Here is a 20,953-nt window from a genome sequence, read left to right as displayed (position 1 = left end):
GGCGAACGAGAATAGGGGCGGTTCGTTGCAGGAGAATCAGTGGCGGCATTATCGGAGCGTGCGGCATAGGGACGAGAAGGGCCACCTGAGGGGCGAGAGTAGGCAGTATAAGTAGACCGGATCGGGGAACTCCAGCGACTACGACAGTACCGAGAAATGTGCCCGATTCGATGGCAGTGGAAACAAATAGGCTTGTCGTCAGCAGTGCGCCATTCAGATGGGTTGCGGAAACGTGGTGGGTAAGAAGATGCGGGACGGGGCGAAATCGAAGAAGCCGGGCGGGTATCAGGGCGATGGGCCGAGCAGATGGTGTGAAGACCCATGTTTTCAAACTCCTGGCGGACAACTGCCTGGATCAGTGAGACCGTGACTGCAGATGTGTTGGTGGGACTGGAGTCGAAGGCAGCCGGATAGGCGGCCTCGATCTCACGCCGGACGATCCTGGTAACATCGGCAGTGTTGTTGGGACGAGGAGCGTCGGCACAGGAAGATGTCGCTGGGGTGTTGGGCAGACGGGCAAACTGCTGGTCAATACGTCGGCTTTTGGCGAGTTCCAGGCGGCGGCACTCTTTTATAACAGCATCCACCGTGGCTACGTTGTTGCAAACGAGCAAGTTGAAGGCGTCATCGGCAATGCCTTTGAGGATGTGGGAAACCTTGTCTGACTCAGTCATGTGGGTGTCAACTTTGCGGCACAGAGCCAAGACGTCCTGAATATACGTGACATAGGGCTCTGTTGACGTCTGCACACGGCCGGAAAGCGCCTTCTGCGCGGCAAGTTGTTGACCGTAGGGGTTGCCGAACAAGTCTCGAAGCTGTGTCTTAAGTGAATCCCAACTGGTGAGCTCATCTTCGTGCGTGCGATACCAAACTCGAGGTGTGCCACCGAGGTAAAAGACTACGTTGGCGAGCATAATAGTAGGGTCCCACCGGTTATTGCGGCTGACGTGTTCATACAGGCTGATCCAGTCATCGACGTCTTCCCCATCGTGGCCCGAGAATACGCCAGGATCACGGGGAGCGGGGAGAGTGATGTAGGTCGGCGAAGTGGCAGCAGGTGTCGGAGCCGGCGGAGTCGGGTTGTCGTCACCGGGAGCCATGAAGGAAGGCTCGACGTACCGTCCACTGCGAAGCTCCGTGACGAGGTACAGGGAACGTCCACCTCCACCAGATATGTTACGTAGGAAGACGCAGACGAAAAGCTATGTACAAATATATTTACAAGGAAAATACGCTGCGCTTGGCCAAGAGGCGACAGCCCGCGCAAGCTTCTAACCGTCGTCGTTGTCTTCACACTGCTGGCCTTTCGTGATCGCACATATTGTGCCGTAGCAATATTAATAAATAAAAATAAAAAATAAAGAAAGAAGTCGGATTTTTCATTCCGGGAAGATGCTTAATCAGCGAAGCTGAAACGTGCAGCCCCTGTGTTTATCACTGGATTAATCGCGAGGGTGCATTAAAGTATTTCTCAGTTATGAGGTTACACACACAATCGGCTGCGACGGAGAGAACGACGCCACTGACGGTATGCCCGCAGTCCGCAGTTGTCGCTTGCGTTCGATGTCTCGAGTTTGCTCGGTGGCGTGGTTAGCAGCCTTCGCCTGCGATTTGCCGCTTGTGATTCTTCGAAATTAAATTTTTTCAAAATTAAATCTTTCCGTTACGTAAGACCATGAGTGCCTCATACTCCCTTCAGCAATGGCTCATACCCCCGTAAACGCAGCCTCCCCATTACGACGACAAAAGTGAAGTGAAATTCTGGGCTGGAAAGATGAACGGCCACGCAGCCAGCTGTGGAAGACAACGACGAACGCGGGAGCAGTGGCACGAGCACGTGCCGTGTATTTCGCAGAAAGTTCTCTATGTTCTTTTTGCAGTGCACCTGAAACTATCGAACATTGTTTTCTCTCCTGCAGCCGCTTTATAAGACAAAGAAAATTATTAGTACACTCATTCACCAAACTTGGGCTAAAACTAACCTCACCAACCATTCTTTCTTTTGGTGCCACCTCACTGGGATCGAGCCACAGGGATGATTTTCTTGCAATTTACAATTTTATTAGAGATACAAAAAGAGTACCTTGCTGACTTTCTAAAATTATCTACATGTTCTATTATTTCATTTATTTACGTTAACTTATTTTATCAAAATTCTTCACAGTATTTTCATCACACGTCTAAATTACACTTCTACACTCACGCTCCACAATTTAAGTCTAGTTTGGCTTTACTTCTAACCATACGAAAAACCGCCTGCTTCTTGGCCAATCCCGTATAGTGGGTATGCGCCACTGTCTGGGACACAAAACAAGACAAGACAAAGTTCGCGGTCGGCATGAGGAATCGCTGTTTCGCGCTGAGCAAAGCGGCGCATTACTGGGAGCACAGAAAAAGGGGCGCGCCGAACTGTTGACATTGTTCCGATAGCGGCTTATGCAGCCAGGTACGCAGCACGTCGGCATCGTCTGCTGATATTCTTAAGAAACTCGGCGAAGGCTACAGCTCCACGGTGACATGCTTGCTGAAATTCGCTGTCAACAACGAACCACAGAATACACCAATGCTGCACCGCGTGCTTAGTCCGGCCCGCCTGCATAGCCGGCTAGTGAGGAAGTGAAGCCGGACGCTACTGCAGTGCCACGAAGGCGCGGGCGGGTGGCGGTTCCGCGCAACGGCGGCGAGTTTTAAAACTGAAGCTAGTCTAGTAACGTTGGGCTCATGCGTCGCGTAGCGCCGTGTACAATTAGCGGCAAAAATAAGTGCATGCGCAAAACGATGCAGGGGTGGCGCATGGCCTGCATCGTCTGTTACCGAATCACTCCGTCGTTTTGCTCACACGCGGCCGCCTAGCCATGAAATTATACATCAGGAGCCCCTTGCTTATGGAGAAATAATTTCGTGCACTGCCATCCATGAGAAGTAGAAAGCACATAAGTACACTCACTTCTTCTACAGTGTCGTGGGATGCAAATAGGCAGCTGAAATATTTTACGGAGACAGTATTTTTGGACTTGCCATATATAGTCACTGTGCTTCGTGTCGCACGAGCATTCCGCAGACAGAATCCTATTCCCAACGACGTCTCCAACTGCAACTTGTTCTGTCTCTATTTGCTTATATACCGTATTGATTTTAATATAATGCGACATTTTTTTTCCAGAATCTTTAGCGTCAAAGTCAGCCCCCGCCATATCCACAAATATTGCCCATAGGTGTGGCTTCATGGCAGCGCGAATTAAGCTTACAGTGTGGCTTTGCGGCAGTGCGCGCCACGATGCCGTGAGGCCACACTATAAGGCAACATTTTATTTTCTTGGTTCCTCCAACTGGCACTTTCGCCTTATAATCAAATAAATACGTTATGCTAGTGCCACTCCCTCACTGGCATTTTGGAAAAGCGATACCTTTAAATGATTATGGTTGTGTGTGTGCAGGCGTGTTTACATTTCTGATTCACCAATGGTAATGAAGTGCAGTAATGTGGAAAGTTGGTAGAGTTGGTGATTATCATCATGGTAGCTTTGCATGGTATTGTCCAGCAAATCGATAGACTGAGCGCGACGTATCAAGACATCATCACTGAAACAAGCCGTGCACAACAGTGCTGAAAACAAACTGTAGTGTGACCTGTGCTCTTTGGTTGAGTCATGTGCCACACTCCATCCACGAAATGTGGCTTTGTCAGTAGTGGGATGATGTCCGAACATGAAGCTTCCACCAGAAAAACAAAGCTTGACTGAAAGCTCGATCATTTAGATTCTCTTGGCAACCAGATTGCTGACAAGAGAGGCATAACTTCTCTTCTTTAAATCACATTCCATCACAACCACAGCTCAAGATGTGCTCAAGATCCAGCCAACCAGGCGCAGGCCACATGTAGGCAATGCAGAGGGGTGGTTCGGTAGCAGACGACGCGTGGCTTGCGCTTGGTTTTTGCCGCTTCTTGTACACGGCACTGCAGGAGCATGAGCCATGCACTCACGTGTTCCCTCTAGCAGTAGACCCATCTATACCTTCCGGCCTTTTTTCCCCCTCTTTTATGTCCTATTCCAGAAAATTTGGTGCTGTTGTTTAGCACTGGGTACTTCTTCAGTATTATGTCGCAGTTACGGTCCTCTTGAAGGGCCACCACCATGAGCGTTGTGCAAGACAGCCAGTGATGGTACTGTTGCGACTGGGGGTCCGACGACGTGGGATCCTCTTTCCTCGTGGAGGGGTGAGTGAACGAGAAGCTGGGTCCGATGTTCAGGACATTTGACAAACACGTATATATTTACATATGTACAAGAAAACGCAAAGTAATACAGAAAAGTTAATGAAGTGGTAGTCGCCGGTCACTCCCACTGTCAGTTGCTCCTTTTATGCCTTGCATAATCACCGTTCAGTCACTTCCCCCAATCTGGTGTCAGGAGACCAATAACATCAGGTCCCACCAATCCAGAGGTAGGTTGCCCTTTCCACTGACTCCCATCGTATTCTGACAGGTGATGGCCGTGTCATCGCATGGACCGTGTCTCCAGCTTGAACATGTCAAATTGTGCGGCTGACAGGTGATGGCTGTGTCATTGCACCGACTGTGTCTCCAGCTGCTACATTCCAATTTCTGAGGCTGACAAGTGATGGTCGTATCATGCTAATTGCTCAAACCTCTCCTGATCGAGGTACTCCCACGCTGGTCATAAATCACCCGTGTCAAGAACTATTTGGACGAGGCCGTCAGCCCGTTTCCAATAATCGTGAGAGCTGTGACCAAAGGGTGTCGCAGGGCGAATGGCCGATCACAACAGTACACAGTCCAAAGCATAGGGAGCTATCCGAGATGAGATGGGCAACCAGTGCCGAAATTGTGCACACCAAAAGCAGTGCCGTGACACACAGTTTGGTGAGCAACAGATGAAACAGTTCTCAGTAGCACATGCTGCGATTTTGGGCACATGTGTCCAGTGTCTCACATAACTAAATTGTGATGTCTTCTTTTCTTTTTCTTTCAGGGGGGGGTTCTTTCCTTTGTTTTTCCGATACAATTATTTTGCCAATATGAATGACACATTGAACATTTTTTGCAGTTTGGATGCATTAAACAAAGAAATGTTGGCGAACAACGCAGCCTACTGCCATCGCCAAGCATCGTTGGGATAAAGAAATTAACAGCTAACCACTGTCAAAATGCCCATCAGCCCATAGGAGCGCTTCCTGTGCACATGAGACAGTAGCAAGCAAGTGCAATGCCAGTTCTTTCACTTTTCGCTTGCTTCTTTTACTTTTAGTTTTGCACAGCGACAGACAATGGTTATGATAGTAGCAAGATGACAGCGTTATGTCAAAAGAAGGCTACGTGACTTACGGTGCCACTTCCCTAAATCCTATTTTGACCCTATTTTTCTCAACAGCACAATAAAAAAATTCAACTTTCTCCACTTCTATTTCTGATTTCTTTCTACTATTACTCCACGTAATAAAGGAACACCTGGGAATCATGAAAAAAATATCATAAAAGAATTGGAAACACTGACCAAATCCATCACACTAGTTGCCGAGTCCCCCCAAAAGGGGTGGGCAGTTAACTGGTGCGGTGGGCAGCATTTACATTGCCACTCACCCTGGTTATAACCCTGAATACATTGTAGCCGCACACTCAAAATGCTATAGTGCTTCCTGACTATGGCAGGCTCCCCATAGCATTCATTTTTTGCTTTTTGGATATCAGTACAAAAGGGAGTATTTGGACTGCAGTTATTAGGAGTCTGCAGAACTCTGAAAGACAGCCAGGTTTAAGAGATGTTAAATAGTTCCACTGCAGGCGCAGCAACGCGTGACAGCATTGTATGCACTTGAAAGCAACTATTCTCTTAGTTGCTTGCTGCCTGCAAGGTAAAGCCCCTTTTTACATGGGAGCCATAGATGTCTCATTCTACACAGTGCTTCACGTTTCATCTGAAAGCTGCACCATGATAAACTCTACGTGCAATTTGATTTCTGTTGTCGCACTGCAGGCTTACTGCAGCAAAACATACTCTGTCCCAAAGGCAAGACCAAGAATATAAATAAATAAAAGACGAAAAGACAACAAGATTAAGACGCTACGAGGCTAAGTCTATTCCAACTTGCATGTTCTTCAATGCACTGATTACACCTTCAAGGTGGAGTAGAAGCTGGCTCCCAGTCTCAATCTAAACGATGACAATATCTCAAAGCAAGTCACTGGCTAGCAGAGATGACACATGGGTAGGGGGGTGGGCTCTAGATGAATTTTCAGCCCCTGCAGTTCCTTAATGTGCACCTAAATATAAGTAACAGAAGCCTTTTCTCCATTCCACCCCTATTGGAAAGTGGCTACTACGGCTGGGAATCAAAGCCCCAACATTGTGTTCAACAGTAAAATTCCACAGCTACTGAGCCAAGTCAACAGGTCCGAGTCTGGGACAATGGTTTTCCTGACAAGGTCAAGCGATAACTCTGGATTATTCATGGCTAAACACCATGAGAGCTATTTTGTGTGCGACGGCTTTGAGCGACGAAATGGGCTGTGGCTTGAACAGATCACTCAATTCTGGAAATCTAGAATTCATCACTCATCGCCCGGAAGTGCTGAGTGACTAGCCAATAGCGCGAAGCTGGAACTGGATGTACATCACTCAAATACTATCGAATGTCATACAGAAGGAGCAAACGATTGAACTTTTATATGTGCAAGAATAAGAAGCTACAGCAACACCTTCAGAAATATTTGCGGCTGCTTTTTAGAGTAAGATATACGAACTTAAATTAATAAAGCACACGTCATGCTAGTTTCGACATGCATTTGCTGCCTTCATACCGGCAACACCGGGGAGAGGTCACTCAAAATCGTTGCTCGCATGGGATACGACATGTATGCGATGAGCGAACTCAACAGCCATCTCCATGGCATCACTGTCACGTGCAAGGTCACTTGCATGAGGTTTATACTATAATAAAAGCTGGAACAGTCCTTAAATATGGAGAACTGTTGGCAGATTTAATTACCATACATAATGGCTCAACTATATTAGCATTCAGCTGGGACTTCGTGTGTAGTGTAATGTGGCCTAATGCTACAGGCAAGTACAGAACACTTGCAAAACACAGCATCATACTGACCAATTTTCAGTTCTTAAGCATGGTGTCATTTTGTTGTGTGATCAGCCTCGCCAACAGTTTTAAGTCCTAGATTGTGTGTGCAATGCACAATTCCAGGTTTCTTCTCACTCTTTAGTGCATTACAAGACACACGCAATATTACAGAAATTTCTGAATAATTGGAGATGAAAACTAGCATGCAATGGCTATAGGTGTCTGAAATATGCATGGTTGAATGCACCGATATACAAAGAATATATTTATACAGAAGTACAAGTGACATCCACCTGAACCCTTCGTTGAGGTAGTACAGTAAAGGAGATATCTCGTGTATTCTGTAAGCACTCATCTTTGATAAAAGAAGTTTGTTATGAAAAAAGCTTCTACTGATGTTTGTGTAATTATTTCTTTCAATGAAGAATATTTGTACAAGCTGTCCTCTCCCTCTAACTTTGAAAAACCCCATGTGTGCCTGTATACATGCATGTTAAATCTAGAAATCAGGGCACACACAGCTGATAAACAAGGCGACATGCTTTCTGATAACGAGGTTTTTTATCAGTAGAATGAACGTCTCTATTGTCATGCCCACGGCTTCTCTTTCTAAAAAAAAAAGAAAAAGAAAAAAAAACCATGTACTTTGGCCACAACAATGCAAGTGAACAATATTCATGCAATTTCCAGGAATGCAAGTGAGCTTGCACACTTTAATGTGAATATATATATATATTTTTTTTGCAATGAACACTTGCTTGATCTTTATTTATATGCAACATGTGATTTTCTTTAATAGCCCACGCTTTGTGCAATGCGAAATTTTTTGTTTAGCGCGTAAACTGGCATGTACTTGTACCACCACAACCAATTGTGCAAGGGAAAAAAAAAAAGGAGACACAAGTACCAAGAACATGGTGTTGCATTTAGGTGCACCAAGAGTTTTAATGTGATGTGACAGTGCAATGTGCGCATAATGTAAAAAATAATAAAGAAAAACTAAAGCCTGCCGCAACGCCACACGTCGATGCGCACCGCGGAGCCAAGTTCTGTCACAATGCCTTCGGGCATGTCGCAATGCACTTTTTTGTTGTTGTTTTTTCTGCTTACCACGCTCCGTTCACGTGTTTAAAACCAGACATTTTGTCGAGCTCACTTACTTGAGGAATGACTTCATTGATCAGATCAACAACACTGCCCATGTAAGACTTGTCACTGAAAGGAAAATCGACACGCATTATTTAAATCAGCTGGCACTCGTGCAAGCGAGCTGTGTTACTAGGGGTGACTAAGCGGACTACAACGCGGCGACGCAACAATGCGCTTTCGTTGGGAATTTTATTGGCCAAAAACGAGCATTCTCGCCGAATAGGCCACGTTACAGCGAAGCTGGGGGCTAACGGTCAACCGTAGGAAACTCGTCTGTTGTCAGGGCGCAGACGATGCATGCAAACGAAGGTCAAGCTCTCGTTTGAATGGCACCCCGGAAACAACGGAAAGCGAGAGTTGTTTCGAGGCGTGCGCATGCACGGAACTCGGTTCGCGACTATTCGTGAGTTGTTCTGCGTCACGTTGCCACCGAGAAAGCAGCGAAGCCCGTAATTAACCCGCGCAGTGATTCATACTTTTATTAGGGTTAGGCATTACCGGATGTTGCATAAAAGGTGAGCAGACAAAGTGAGCTGTTCGAGAGCAGCGTGGTTACGGAAAAACGAGGCGCCAGGCGACCCATTCGGCCACGCACGGGCCCCATCGGGTCGAGAAATGTCTTTCGAGAGTGGAGGTTCAACCGGAGTCAGATGAATACGCGAGTACGACAGCGCGATTTCAGTGTCAAGATCGGGTACTGCGTATTTTGGTGTATTGTTCTTCGAGCACCTACTTGATCACGGCTTGTGGTCGCACCACCAGGCCAGATGGCTTGACACCTCGCCTGTGAGACTCCGCTGCCATGTCGCAGGCAAATGAGATCCAATTTTGGCATACGACTGGCTAGTTGTTCGCACAAAATCAGAAGAAATATCAAATGACCGTCCGCGCAGATGTCTCCATCTTGTTTACAAACATCAGCTGAAGCCTGACGTCACACACGCCTTATCCCCCGACCGTGAAGTAGACATGAAAGAACGCGTTTAGCAACAACTATGAAAAGCACAATGAGTAGCTAAAAATTTTTAAAGATTGTAAATTTTATATTCTTACACTTATATTGTTACAAAATTAGTTAAAATGTAGCTATAATTTTGAAAGTGTTATATAATGATGCGACATACAGCGCCACAAAGACTTATCGGGATTATCAGGCAAGGACCTGTTTGCATGAGCATCTTGCGATCTTGCTAAAAGTGAAGTGGCCTACGGTTTGCATTGTAGTTTAGCTTCTGTTTTCGCCTTCCCTGTCGCAGAAAGTGAAACCTGTGACTGTTTGTTGCAAGCTGAAGCTTTTGAGATAACCGCTATGTCTGCGTTCGTTGGTGTGATGCCTGCTCCTGCCTGCCAGCAGCTGTCTTCTTTCCTGTTCGTCGACTCGGTCAAACGTCTCAGCATGGAATAGCCACGTAGAGTCCAACAATTATGGGTGCCGTGCGCGGTGGGGGGGCCATGTAGGACGGTATGAAACTCTGGTGTGCGTGTGTCACCGCCGCTCGCCTGCATAAAGCCCCCCCTCGTCCACCGACCGTCAGCCGACCAACAGTTGCGCAGGGACGTGGTGCTGCCTGCTAGACAGGCGTATACCTCGCATCGCGTAGAAAAGAAACAAACCATGGATAGCGCCTGTCTGCAGCACACACCCGACTGCACTCCGAGGTGCAAGTCATCGGCGCATGCCGATCTTGTCCTCTCCTCCATCACCAAGGGGACAGTGCCGGAGATACAGACATACTGTCGCTACCTCTGCCACAACTTCTGGTGCGTCAGCGATTCGATCGGTCGAACGGCGCTCCACGTAGCCGCGTCGTTGGGCAAGGTTGAACTCGTCAGATGGCTAATCGAGCAGTGTCACGCCGATGTGGACGCTCGCGACCGCGAGTCCGGCTGGACTGCCCTGCACAGGGCCGTTTTCTACGGACAGCTTCACTGCGCCAAGGTTCTGCTCCAGCACGGCGCGAGCATCACTACGTCCGACTACGAAGGTCTGACACCCGTGGACCTAGCGGTTCGCGACAGAATGCCGTACATAGAGTACACTCCGTCGGACCCCTGCGAAGTGTACGTCTGGGGCTCCAACAAGAACTTCACACTAGGTCTCGTCACGGAGCAGTCGCCCAAGGACCCCGAAGTTCTGGAGTCGTTTCGGCGAGACGGCATCTCTGTCCACAAGGTCGAGATGCAAAAGTTCCACTCTGTTTTCCTAACGAACGCCGGCGACGTGTACGTATGCGGACATGGTCTCGGTGGTCGGCTTGGGCTGAACTCCGAGAAAACGACGCTGAGCGTGACGCAACTCCCGCTTACCAAGGTGAACAAAGGAAAGTGCGTGGACATAGCATCAGGGCAAGACCACACTGTCATGCTAATGGAAGATGGACAAGTCCTGACATGTGGTTTAAACACCTACCACCAGCTGGGCCTCATCCCACCGCCCCCGCAAGTGCTGTCTCCGAGGCCTCTTTCAATGAAATTCCTCAAGGAAAAAAAGGTGGTTGGAGTCTGTGCAGCAAAATACCACACTGTCATCTACACGGAAGATGGAGTGTACACGTTTGGTCTGAATGCTGGGCAGCTTGGTCATCCAAAAGGAGACAGACTACAGACTGTTCCGAGGCAAATCTCCATGCTAAGCCATCCTGACATAAGATTCAGCCATGTTGTGTCTTCTGATGGTGCTGTCGTCTGCGCAACAGTGAAAGGTGACATATATGTTTGTCAGGAGTACAAATGCCGCAAAATAGCATCTAAGCAACTCGAAATCAAACAGCTGAGTGTTGTTGGTGGTCAGATCGATGATTCTGGTGACACTGTTAGTGGCAGCGGGGACGGAGAGAAGCAAGCACTTAAAGTGGCAATGCTAACCAAGTCTGGAAAGCTATACCTGTGGCAGTCTTCAAACCTTACACTCACTCGCTGTCTCTTTAACACCCATCTGCAGCCCAAAATTGTGGACATTTGCCTCAGCACCAGAAACATAGCTCTTGTCTCAAAAGAGGGCGAAGGTTACTTGGGAACTCTGGCCCCAAAGAAGGAGGTTAAGAAGGTCTCTGAAAACAGTCCTCAGTCAAGGAAGACAGCTGTGCCATCCTCTAATGCTTGTAGCCTGGTCAAACTCTTGGAGTGGAAAGAATGCGAGCATATCAGTTTGAAGAGGCTTCACTCTGTTAACAGGGCAACAAGAATCACCTGCAGTTGTGCTGGGGAGAGCTTTGCTGTGCTTCAGAGTAATCCCAAGGTGGGCCTCTTGTACGAACCCAGCGTCAAGTACTCGGAATTTCAGAGCCACATGATGCAGCTGTTGGAGTCGGGCGACTGCGGAGATGCTGTGCACGACATTGTTGTCAAGGTAAAGGGCAACTCCTACCCCTTGCACCGTTACATTTTGGCATCTCGCAGCGAGTACTTCCAGAAAGTTATAAATGAGATAGAGCCATCAGGTGTTCATGTCATTGACAACATAACTGTAAAGGCATTTGAAGAGGTTCTCTGCTTTATCTATACAAACAGCTGCAACATCCTTGAGAGTGAGAGTGCACGCGTTATTGTAGGGTTGTCAAATAAGTACAGTCTGGGAAAGAGGATCACAACTGCATTTTTGAAAGAGGTTCACGACGCCTCCAAAAAGCTTGGAGTTCATTCCCTCAAAGACTGCCTCAGCAAAGCAAGCATTAAAAACAATGCTGTGGTTCTTGGCACTGTACCGCCAATGACCAAGTACCGCTTCTTCAGGAACAAGTTTGATACCCTATGGGATGTTACCCTGGTGTCAAGCGACAGCGTGAGTTTTCCATGCCACCGGTGCATTCTCGTAGCCAGGTTGGAGTATTTCAACAGTATGCTGTCTTTCGGCTGGGCGGAGTACTCAAGCAGCCAGTTGTCCCTACCCATAACATCGAAAGTTTTGGATGCCATCCTGGAATTCTTGTACACAGATGACGTTCCTAAGTTGAGGCACTCCAGGGACATTGAGTTTCTTTGTCAGGTTCTTGTAAGTGCAGACCAGCTGTTGGCGACACGGCTGAGGCAGATCTGTGAGGCCACCCTTGGGGATATGATGACATTGAAAAATGTTTCAGACCTACTGGAAGTGGCTTGCATGTACAATGCAGACCAGCTGAAAACACTGTGTGTGCAGTTTATGTGCATCAACCTTCCTGCCATTCTGGAATGTTCGCTGGACTCTCTCAGTGATGACGCTGCCACTGACCTCGCGTCCTGTTACAAGGAAATGGTGCCGGCCATGTCAAGACGTGTCGTAACACCTTACATGAGTGACCCCAGCAAGGAAGACATTGAGAAGGTCCAGGAAGATTATGGGGCACTGTTTGATCACGCTGAATTTCTGGTCACTAACACCCCTGATACAAAAAGCAAAGCTAGACGGAAGAGTGCCCCAAGGAAAATTTCTGAATCTTCTGCACTAAATGTAGTCTTCACTTCCCCAGCAAAGCCCGTGGAAGAGCCCCGTGTTTCCAGCTTTGGCGATTTTGCTAAGCAGAGCAGTAGCTCCGCCATCAGGCCAGTTGTCCTGCCGAAACCTTGTCAGCCATCATCAGCAGTGGAGGTTACTCCCACTAAGCGCCCGGAGCGAAAAGTAAGAACGCTCTCGGAAGGTGCTACCTCTCCGCCAGCAGTGTCAGCCTTCACATTTCCGAGCCTCGGCGAAGTCATGGCTGACAAGAAAGGGTGCAAGTCACCAACGGACAGCAAGCATGTCGAGGCTGTGCGGCCAATGGTAAAGCTGTCACAGAAGCAGCGAAAACAAATGAAGGGCAGCACACCTGTCAACATACATGCACCCAAGACGCCACCACCATCCAACTGCCCATGGTTTCAGAATGCGTCGCAGACAGCTCAGGCTTCATCTCCTCCCACTGTGGGAACTAATGAAGCAGGTGCACATGGCACTTTCCCTTCTCCCTCTTCACCTCCTGCCGAGGTGCCCAGAATGATAGACATACTTAGGTTTGAAGAACAAAAGGTACAGAACCTTGAGAAGGTGAAGCCAAAAGCGCTTCACATTATAAACATGGAAGACAAAGCAATCGAAGAGTTGCTGAAATTTTACAATGCTGAAGACAACGCAGAGGAAAGGATAACGGCTTGCAGGGTCCTGCCTGATGCATATGCTGCCCCTGTATGGAGGAAGAAATATTGACTTGCAAGCAGAGGAGGCTTTGTCAAGAACATAAAGGGATTTGTCTAAACTAGAAAGTGAGCTTGGGTGCACATCTGCTTTCTTTTTCTCTCTTGAAGTACAGTGTCGAGCCTTCACAGGCAGCCTTGCAGCCACCTACGGCTTTTAAATCTTCAATGAACTTCTTCTAGGCATTAATTATTATTCCTTGCACTGTTTTGTTGATAAAGTTTTATGTAACACCATTACTTTGTGTTTTTGTGTCTTAATTTGAATTGGGCATAAATGTGCTGAAGAAAAGTGTAGTAAGGAGGAAAGAAATATTGAAGGTCGTAAGGCTGTCTTACAAGGTAGCTTTCTCGGTTGCTGTCACATGTATTTGAGCAGCAGGTGCCTGTCATCCAAATAAATTAATTTTCTTGTGATCCATAGAATACATTGTACATCACCAAAAAATTCTAAATTTGATTTTAGGAATGCTTTAGATAGCGTTGTTTCAATTGCAATCATTGACTGATAGCATTGTTTATATTGAAATGGTTTGCTTGTGGAACTGGGCTTCCAACTGACACATCTGGGCAGCACTTTTAAATCCGGTTTTATTGATTGCTTCAAATTTAAGTGACAGTGTTAATGTGCTGATAGTTCCTGTTTGTTTTTTCAGTATAGCTTAGTGTGTTCACTGTTAAGTCATTTGACTCTTCGTAGCAGCATTCAGTTTATCATGTTCCTGAAGTTTCAAATACAGACTGATATTCTAAGTCTGGAAAGTATTTATTCCTGTGCCTCATTTTTTAACATGCAATTCCAAAGTACAAGAGGGGTGAAGCTCATGAGATTGCCTAATGATTTCTTTGCATTACAGTTGAAACTAGATTTAACAGAGTGATGACCATAGTCGAAGTATTTCATTAATTTAGGAAGTTAATAAAATCGAGAATGGAATTTTTCGTTCCTTTGAAATCTAAAATTGTAATGTAGCAACATGCAAAGGCTACTGTGACATTGTACTTGCCGCTAATCCAGCCACCTGTTACATAAACCATGAAATAACGAAAGCAACCACCACCACCCATGCCAAGGCAGTGTCGAGTCGCCTGTTCCGTGCATGGGTGCAACGTGCAGCCTCGTCAAAGTAGAGCTAGGGATGTGACCATGGCGCCTAGATGTTTTAATGCGATAGCTTTAAAGCACACACTCGAAGAAGCTCCCGTCTGTGTCAAAATAAGAAAAACATTGCCGCTTTTTTTACTCATTTATTTCAGGAGAAGCTTTGTTAAATTGAGTTTTTGTTAATTTAGGTAGATAACATGGAACCCTATGGGTACCTGCCGGGAATGTAAATTTCTTCGTTAGATTGAGAACTTCATAAAATCTGGTTTCGTTAGACCAAGTTTTAACTTGCTTAACTAACTTAACTAATTTTTGCTTAACCATTGAAATACCAAGCCCAAGTGGTACTCATCCTAGCTGTTTGTACAGACTTCACTTTGCTTGCGAGGCTTTGCTTGCGGACAACAAGTTACTCTTGTCAAGTCAGTTTGCATTGTACACTTGAGTTTCGGTACTTGAACATATTCTTCAATATTTTCAATTCCTTTCATAATTATCTCTTACGATTATTACATTCAAATTTTGCATGTGCTCTGGGGGAGAGTCTCCATCTCAGGTCATTCATTGATATTTTGGGTTGTTGAGACATACTGCACTATAATGCACTCTGCAATTAGGGATGTAATGCACAATAATTTACTGGTAAAGAAAAATGGTAAATTAAGTATGCTTTCTTGCGAAAGAATTGGGATGTTAAATGGTAAAGTGCAAACAAATTTTAATGAGTTTTACACTTTAGTACTTGTACTGTCCTCTTTCAAACACTTTCAAATATATTTGCCACTGACATGCACTCATTGCACCACTTTCTGAGTGATACGTATTCGCAAATGCTTTCTATAAGATGGAAATGCATACTTGTTGACTCCACTTTCAAATGTAAATGGCTCACTGTGCTTCTGATAACAGCACATGATACTGTTTTGTACGCACAGTAGAAAAAAACAAATCTTTTTGATGGAGTTTTAACAGCATGTACAAAGCATGCACAGTAGGAAAAAGAACTTGTTAATACAATTTTAGTGTAGTGTGTATAAAGGGAGTATTTCAAGGCCGTTGGTGACACCAGGTTCCCCGTGGGTCTGGTATACCTTCCCTTGGAAAAAGAGAATAGCACAAAATTCCAGTCCAGGTTCACTGAGCAAAGCAAGGTGTAGTCTTCAGCCAGGCCTAAAGGTCTAAGGTGTGTGAGCAGTCTCGAGGTCCATGTGTTGTAGGTTGTAGCTGAGACTCCTGTGCATGGCCAACAGGACGATCTCGCTTAACATGGCAGCTACCCAGGAAGCCGCCACATGCCACATAAGTGGGAGACTCGTCGGTACTGCTGTTTTGTGTACGCAGTGCTACCATTGCATAGACGTCTGTTCCGTGGGCTTACAGCAGCGAACACGTCTCTGAAGAGAACGATGCAGAAGCCTATCAGGGGAAAGAGTAGGGGCAGATAGCCCAGATGATAACCCTTCATAAGTTGAACATTCACTAACAGTCATGACGAGTACATTAATTAGTTTAAGTATGTACTCTCACTAGTGGAATAGATACAGAAGTATGGAATGTGTTTGTATGACACAATATGAGTGTGATGTTCCGGCGAAGGAGAAGAAGACTGAAGAGACAAGAACAGGAGGGGGAAGAAGAGAAAGAAGTGGTCAAGATGGATCCCTGTAAATAAATGAGTGTATTTTAACTCGTACTTTATATTTGGCGCAGCCGACCATGTGGCTTGAAGTAACGTTCGTAAGAAGAACAGGTGGGCAGGCAACCGTAAAGACCTACCAGCTTGATGGCGAAGACCCAGTGCTTCTTCAGGAATTGGCGACTTCATTGGAACTGCTTCGCATCATCACTGAGAAGAGTCAACTGAACGAAGTGGCCCTCGTTGAGAAAGGAAGGGTACGAATTGATGCTTCTATGTCTGAATTTGAGATTATGTTTCCGGGACATTCAAGGATAGATACCAAGAATGAGACTGAGCACACGAATAACGCCTTGTTGTAAGCACTGTTGCAGCAGCAGACCACACAGTATGAGCAACAGAGACTGATTCTCGAAGCAGTTTGCGACTCACTAAGAGCACAGAAACCGCATCAAGAAGAGTTTAAGCCTCGATGGGGCATCCAATGCCGCCAACTTGTGGCTCAGATTTTATGAATATGCATGTGCGCAAAACCACTCGACGTCATTGGACGACAAAGTGAGTAACAAGTGCCGTTTTTTATCTGGCAATGTCAGAAAATGGTGGGACAAGCGAATCGCAAGTCAATGCCGTGATTCATGGCACAAGTGGAAAGATAGTTTTCTTTATGCTTTTAAGAGAAATCTGGTTGACAGATGGAACGACACAATAGCTATTAGACACGGATAAGGGACAGTCACGGATTATTTTTTCGAGAAGAGGCGTTTACTCTACATTTCCGACCCTAATATACGGACTCTGCAATCCTCCCGCTGATAATTCAGGGCATGACTAACGAATCGCAAAGAGAGGTTTGTGTACACTGTCCAACCTCCACGGATCACTTGCTTGCCTTAAGTATGTGTCCAGCAATTGTCTGATTGATGGTCCCATCAAAAGGCATAGTACTCTACCACTGAGCATTGATGCACATGGCGAAACGGTAGAATATTTTAATACCGAGTCCTACCATTGTGAAAGGATGGAAAATGTATACCTTTTGAAATCAAATCCTTTATTTGTTAAAATGATGGTAAATGGAAAAAATGTGGACTCCCTGGTTGATACTGGAGCATCTGTAAGCCTGGTAAATCAGCAAGTTGTCCAACCGAGAAAAGTGTATGAAGGAAGAATAGTTAGTGTACATCTATGATGGAAAAACTAGAAGGCATAGAGTTAGTAGAACAACTCTAGAGGAAAAGCTGGGCCGGAAAAGTGGGAACCTCTAGGGCGCCGCCCTGTTGCTACTGGTCAATGTGGCCAGCGCAATTACTATTGAAAGAGCTGAGAACAAGTACAGGTCACCTTATGCTTTGTCACCTAAAAACGCATACCTGATGGCTTTATGAAGGTGGTACGTTAATATTAAGTTTACAGAAAGCGATCGCTAAGTCCGTGACTTATGTAAATCACGATGTACGCATTCATGCAATAAAGGATGACGCGAATTTCGGTTTCGAATCTGTTTTTTGGATGCGTAGTAGCTTCGTTTGACATGCGATCGCGCGTCGACATCGGACGCTATGACACACTCGTGCCTTATGTGCCACCGAAGCCCCGAAGTGGTCTGGCATATACCTTCACATGTAAGTAAACGAATGTATCTCCTTGTTGAGAATATCACGCGAGTAGGCAGCTCTTGTGGTACATCACAATGGTTCGAGAAGCGTCACAGTAGAGCATTTTTTCTGCATGCGGAGCGGTGTTTTTATTTGCAGGTTTCCCTTCAGTAGGAAATTGCTGGACAGGCGGACCAGCGCACCGGAATTGTATTGGCGAAGCCACAAGCAACTCAAAGAACCTGTTTAATTGTTGCACTTTGAACAATCATGCTTCTACAAAGGCCACAGCAGAAAAACAGCCTGATGACCGAGTATTTCTGTGCCACGAAGTAATCAAGAGGCGAGTGCCTAATGCGGACGAAATAGAGTGCATGGAGACTTAGAACGACAGAAACCTGAGCTAGTTCGTAAGGATTCATTATGCAAAACAGAGGTGAGGCGTGCAGACAGGACACAAGAGTAGAGAAGTGGGCGGCGCGCGTGTTGTTTGCTTGTAAATACTCTACTCTTGTTTCCTGTCTGCACGCCTCACCTCCGTTTTGCATAACGAGTGCATCAACCCACATATTAATAGCTTAGGCGTTTTATTAACTGTGGAATATTTTCAACACTTCCTTGCATGCCATTTCATGTCACAAATTTGTGCAGCGAATCTATTTGCATGATCGACTCCGGGCCTGTGGGACCGTTCACTTGCACTTGATGCTGAGTCTTTTACATGTATCCATAAACTGCAGATATGCACATCAGATCCCTGCGAGCACTTTCAAAATTCAATTATTTTCGACAACAGGCACATATGCAATACTGACATAATCTGGAATACCACTAAGCAGCTGGGATACATTTTTGTTGACCATACTCGCAGGTAAAATAAGTACATCATGTGGACAGCTCCAGCTCATTTTCCTTAAGTCAGTGTGTACAAGGGTTATGCAAAAATAATTTTTTTTTCTCGCGCACCGATTATTTTGCTGTATAAGCAAGAGAACCCACCACGTTAGTGTAACGTATCTTGTGCATCACACTAATTTGTGCTTTCATTTACCAAGTGGGATGAGTTACTTTTATGGCTCATTCAGTCATATCACACTGCAAGCTGCATTCATCAATCTTCAATGGGATTTTGCAAATGTTTAATGAAACATGTTTCCCTTTTTTGCAGATATGCAATGGCGAGCCCTTCCGTGCGTTCCAAAGGTAAAATTTAAGCTCTAAATTAAAGAAGACATTTCTAGTCAGAAACAAGCAAAAATAGTGAATGCAGAGTATCAGAAGCCCAAGGTACAGAAATTATGAGAAGTGTCGAATGATTTTAAGGAAAGAGTCGTATTTAAAAATGCAAGACCCTTTAGTGGAGGTCAAGCAAGTCAATATAGGTAGAATACTCTGCAAAATTATGCGAGTGAGGGGATGTCAAACAATGGGTCAGGAAATGCATTGTTTTTCTGCAAAACAAAAGCTGATTGCCATTACATAAGTCACTTTAGCACCATGATAAATTCAGAAATAAACCAAAAAACAAGACACGCAAAAATAAACAAAACATTTAATGATATTTCAGCAGAACTTTTTGTTGGGCTAGTTGGTGCATATTACTGAAGTACTATAGCGCCAAACAGACGACACAAGAAGAAGAGACACGGACATACCGCGTCTCTTCTTGTGTCGTCTGTTTGACGCTATAGTACTTCAGCCATTTAATGATGCTCTCTCCACACTGGGATAAATAAAAACAAACACATCACATCTAATGTGGACATATCAGATGCCTTGTGAAACACTAAAGGAACAATTCAGTTTCGAGCTATGGCACTTGCCGCATAGATGTGGGGGGGCCTTGCACCAATAGTGATAGTTACCACTGCATTTAGAAATTGAAAGCATTCGTGCAGACAAGGATGATTCTTTATATTTTTGGCTACCACTTCAAATGCCTCCACCAAGTGTTACAATGCTGCATGCAGCCATACTAAGGATCTCGCAACAACACCTGCAGGTAAAAAGCAGAAGCAGTCAAAGTGCTGGTGTGTTCTGGACACTATGTTTGAAAACTTTTAGGCAAGAAGAGTGCAAGAAGCAGACATAACTGCATTTATTTCCATAATTCCCCATTTAAATGGCCTTTTCTTTTTGCTTAGACAATGCCTAAGCCTAGCCACAGCAGCTCCCTCATACAGACTCCACAAACCAAGAGGCCGTGGAGGCAAATGCAAGTAAGAGACAATAAAAAATAGCACTGGTATCGACATTCATCTAATTTCTTTTTATTTCATTTAGGCAGCCAGCACACCTCGAACAGCCACCTTGACTGCGGGTGTGTCACCCTAGTCGCCAAGGAAACATTTGAAGGAAAGTGACAGGCAATGTGAACCGCCACTTCTCCATGTAAACAATACTCTTTCTCTCGGATGACTCCTACGCCTCACCACGCCAGCACACTTGTGCACAAAGATGCCGCAGAGGCACGTGCAGGTCAGAGGCAAGAAGCAGTGGCACTGGTGTCGACATTTACCCAATTTCTTTTTCTTACACTGAGGCAGCCAGCACACCTCGAACAGCCACCTTGACTGCGGGTGTGTTAGTTGATTCCTGTTGTACATATGCTCATAATAAACTTCAGTAAACTTGAACTTCATAATAAACTTGAAGGCAAATGGGACATTGATGCATTGTATTTTTGAACATTTATTGTACACATACAATATGTTATACTTTGCAGTGCTACAGAGCGTATTTTGAAGCTTCCCCCTATATTTTGCACCTTTAATTACGTATGTGTTGTGTGGCCCTCAATGCAGTTCATGTTGTAGCAGCTGCTTTGTCTGTGTATCGCACACTGGCTTAAGCTCGTGATATCCACATACTTCTCTCACATATACAAAATAAAGTTCTATGTAGTCCTCAGTGTTACAACAAAAAATGAAAGTAAACAATCCGATCGTGGAATTATGTTTATTACAGTGATTCCTACGACAGTTACTGACAAGTTGACAACTTGAACTGGTCAATCGGTCCATAGCCGCCTCTATTTTTCAAAAATAAAGGAGGCTATGATCCGTCATGGCAAGGAATTGTATGTATACATAAAAAAAGGGGGTATGTGTGTGTTTGTAGTGGGGGTATAGGATTAGGGCGGTACGAAAAAATGTACCAACACCGTCCTCTAGACCCATTCTGTTGAGGTACCGTAACAAAACGTATTATGCATAAAGTTCA

The 20,953-nt window shown here is 45.5% G+C and overlaps 2 protein-coding genes and 1 long non-coding RNA gene across 6 annotated transcripts in view; 2 read left to right on the top strand and 1 right to left on the bottom strand.

Annotated features, from left to right (window-relative positions):
* LOC135900771 (BCAS3 microtubule associated cell migration factor-like) overlaps positions 1-9,177 on the bottom strand; it is an 87,160-nt gene extending 77,983 nt beyond the window's left edge. The window contains exons 1-2 of one of the 2 annotated variants that reach the window (XM_065430335.2): positions 8,978-9,177; positions 8,256-8,310 (exon numbers count right to left, since the gene is read on the bottom strand). In XM_065430335.2, coding sequence (XP_065286407.1) covers positions 8,256-8,310; positions 8,978-9,048 — 126 coding nt within the window. In that variant the 5' untranslated portion in view covers positions 9,049-9,177. The remainder of the gene's footprint in view (positions 1-8,255; positions 8,311-8,977) is intronic. The other variant, XM_065430336.2, reaches the window with a different exon arrangement.
* Positions 9,178-9,375: 198 nt separating this feature from the next.
* On the top strand, positions 9,376-13,632 carry LOC135900773 (inhibitor of Bruton tyrosine kinase). The gene has a single exon (XM_065430339.2). The coding sequence runs from the start codon at positions 9,860-9,862 to the stop codon at positions 13,403-13,405; it is 3,546 nt and encodes a 1,181-aa protein (XP_065286411.1). The 5' UTR covers positions 9,376-9,859; the 3' UTR covers positions 13,406-13,632.
* A 4,024-nt stretch (positions 13,633-17,656) lies between these two features.
* Positions 17,657-20,396, top strand: LOC135900774 (uncharacterized). 3 transcript variants are annotated; one of them, XR_011511815.1, is made up of 3 exons: positions 17,657-17,758; positions 17,891-19,950; positions 20,015-20,396. It is a non-coding gene; the product is annotated as an uncharacterized lncRNA (long non-coding RNA). The 3 variants fall into 3 exon arrangements; XR_011511814.1 differs by having other exon boundaries at positions 17,677-18,934; positions 19,876-19,950; XR_011511813.1 differs by having other exon boundaries at positions 17,677-19,950.
* The last annotated feature ends 557 nt before the right edge of the window (positions 20,397-20,953 follow it).

The sequence above is a fragment of the Dermacentor albipictus genome, chromosome 2, assembly GCF_038994185.2.
Source record: "Dermacentor albipictus isolate Rhodes 1998 colony chromosome 2, USDA_Dalb.pri_finalv2, whole genome shotgun sequence".
In the NCBI taxonomy this organism is placed as follows: Eukaryota; Metazoa; Arthropoda; class Arachnida; order Ixodida; family Ixodidae; genus Dermacentor; species Dermacentor albipictus.
This window is presented reverse-complemented; position numbering and strand designations above follow the sequence as displayed.

Excerpts from the sequence above, each read along its gene's own strand:
- LOC135900773 (XM_065430339.2), top strand. The coding sequence starts at position 9,860 with ATGGATAGCGCCTGTCTGCAGCACACACCCGACTGCACTCCGAGGTGC.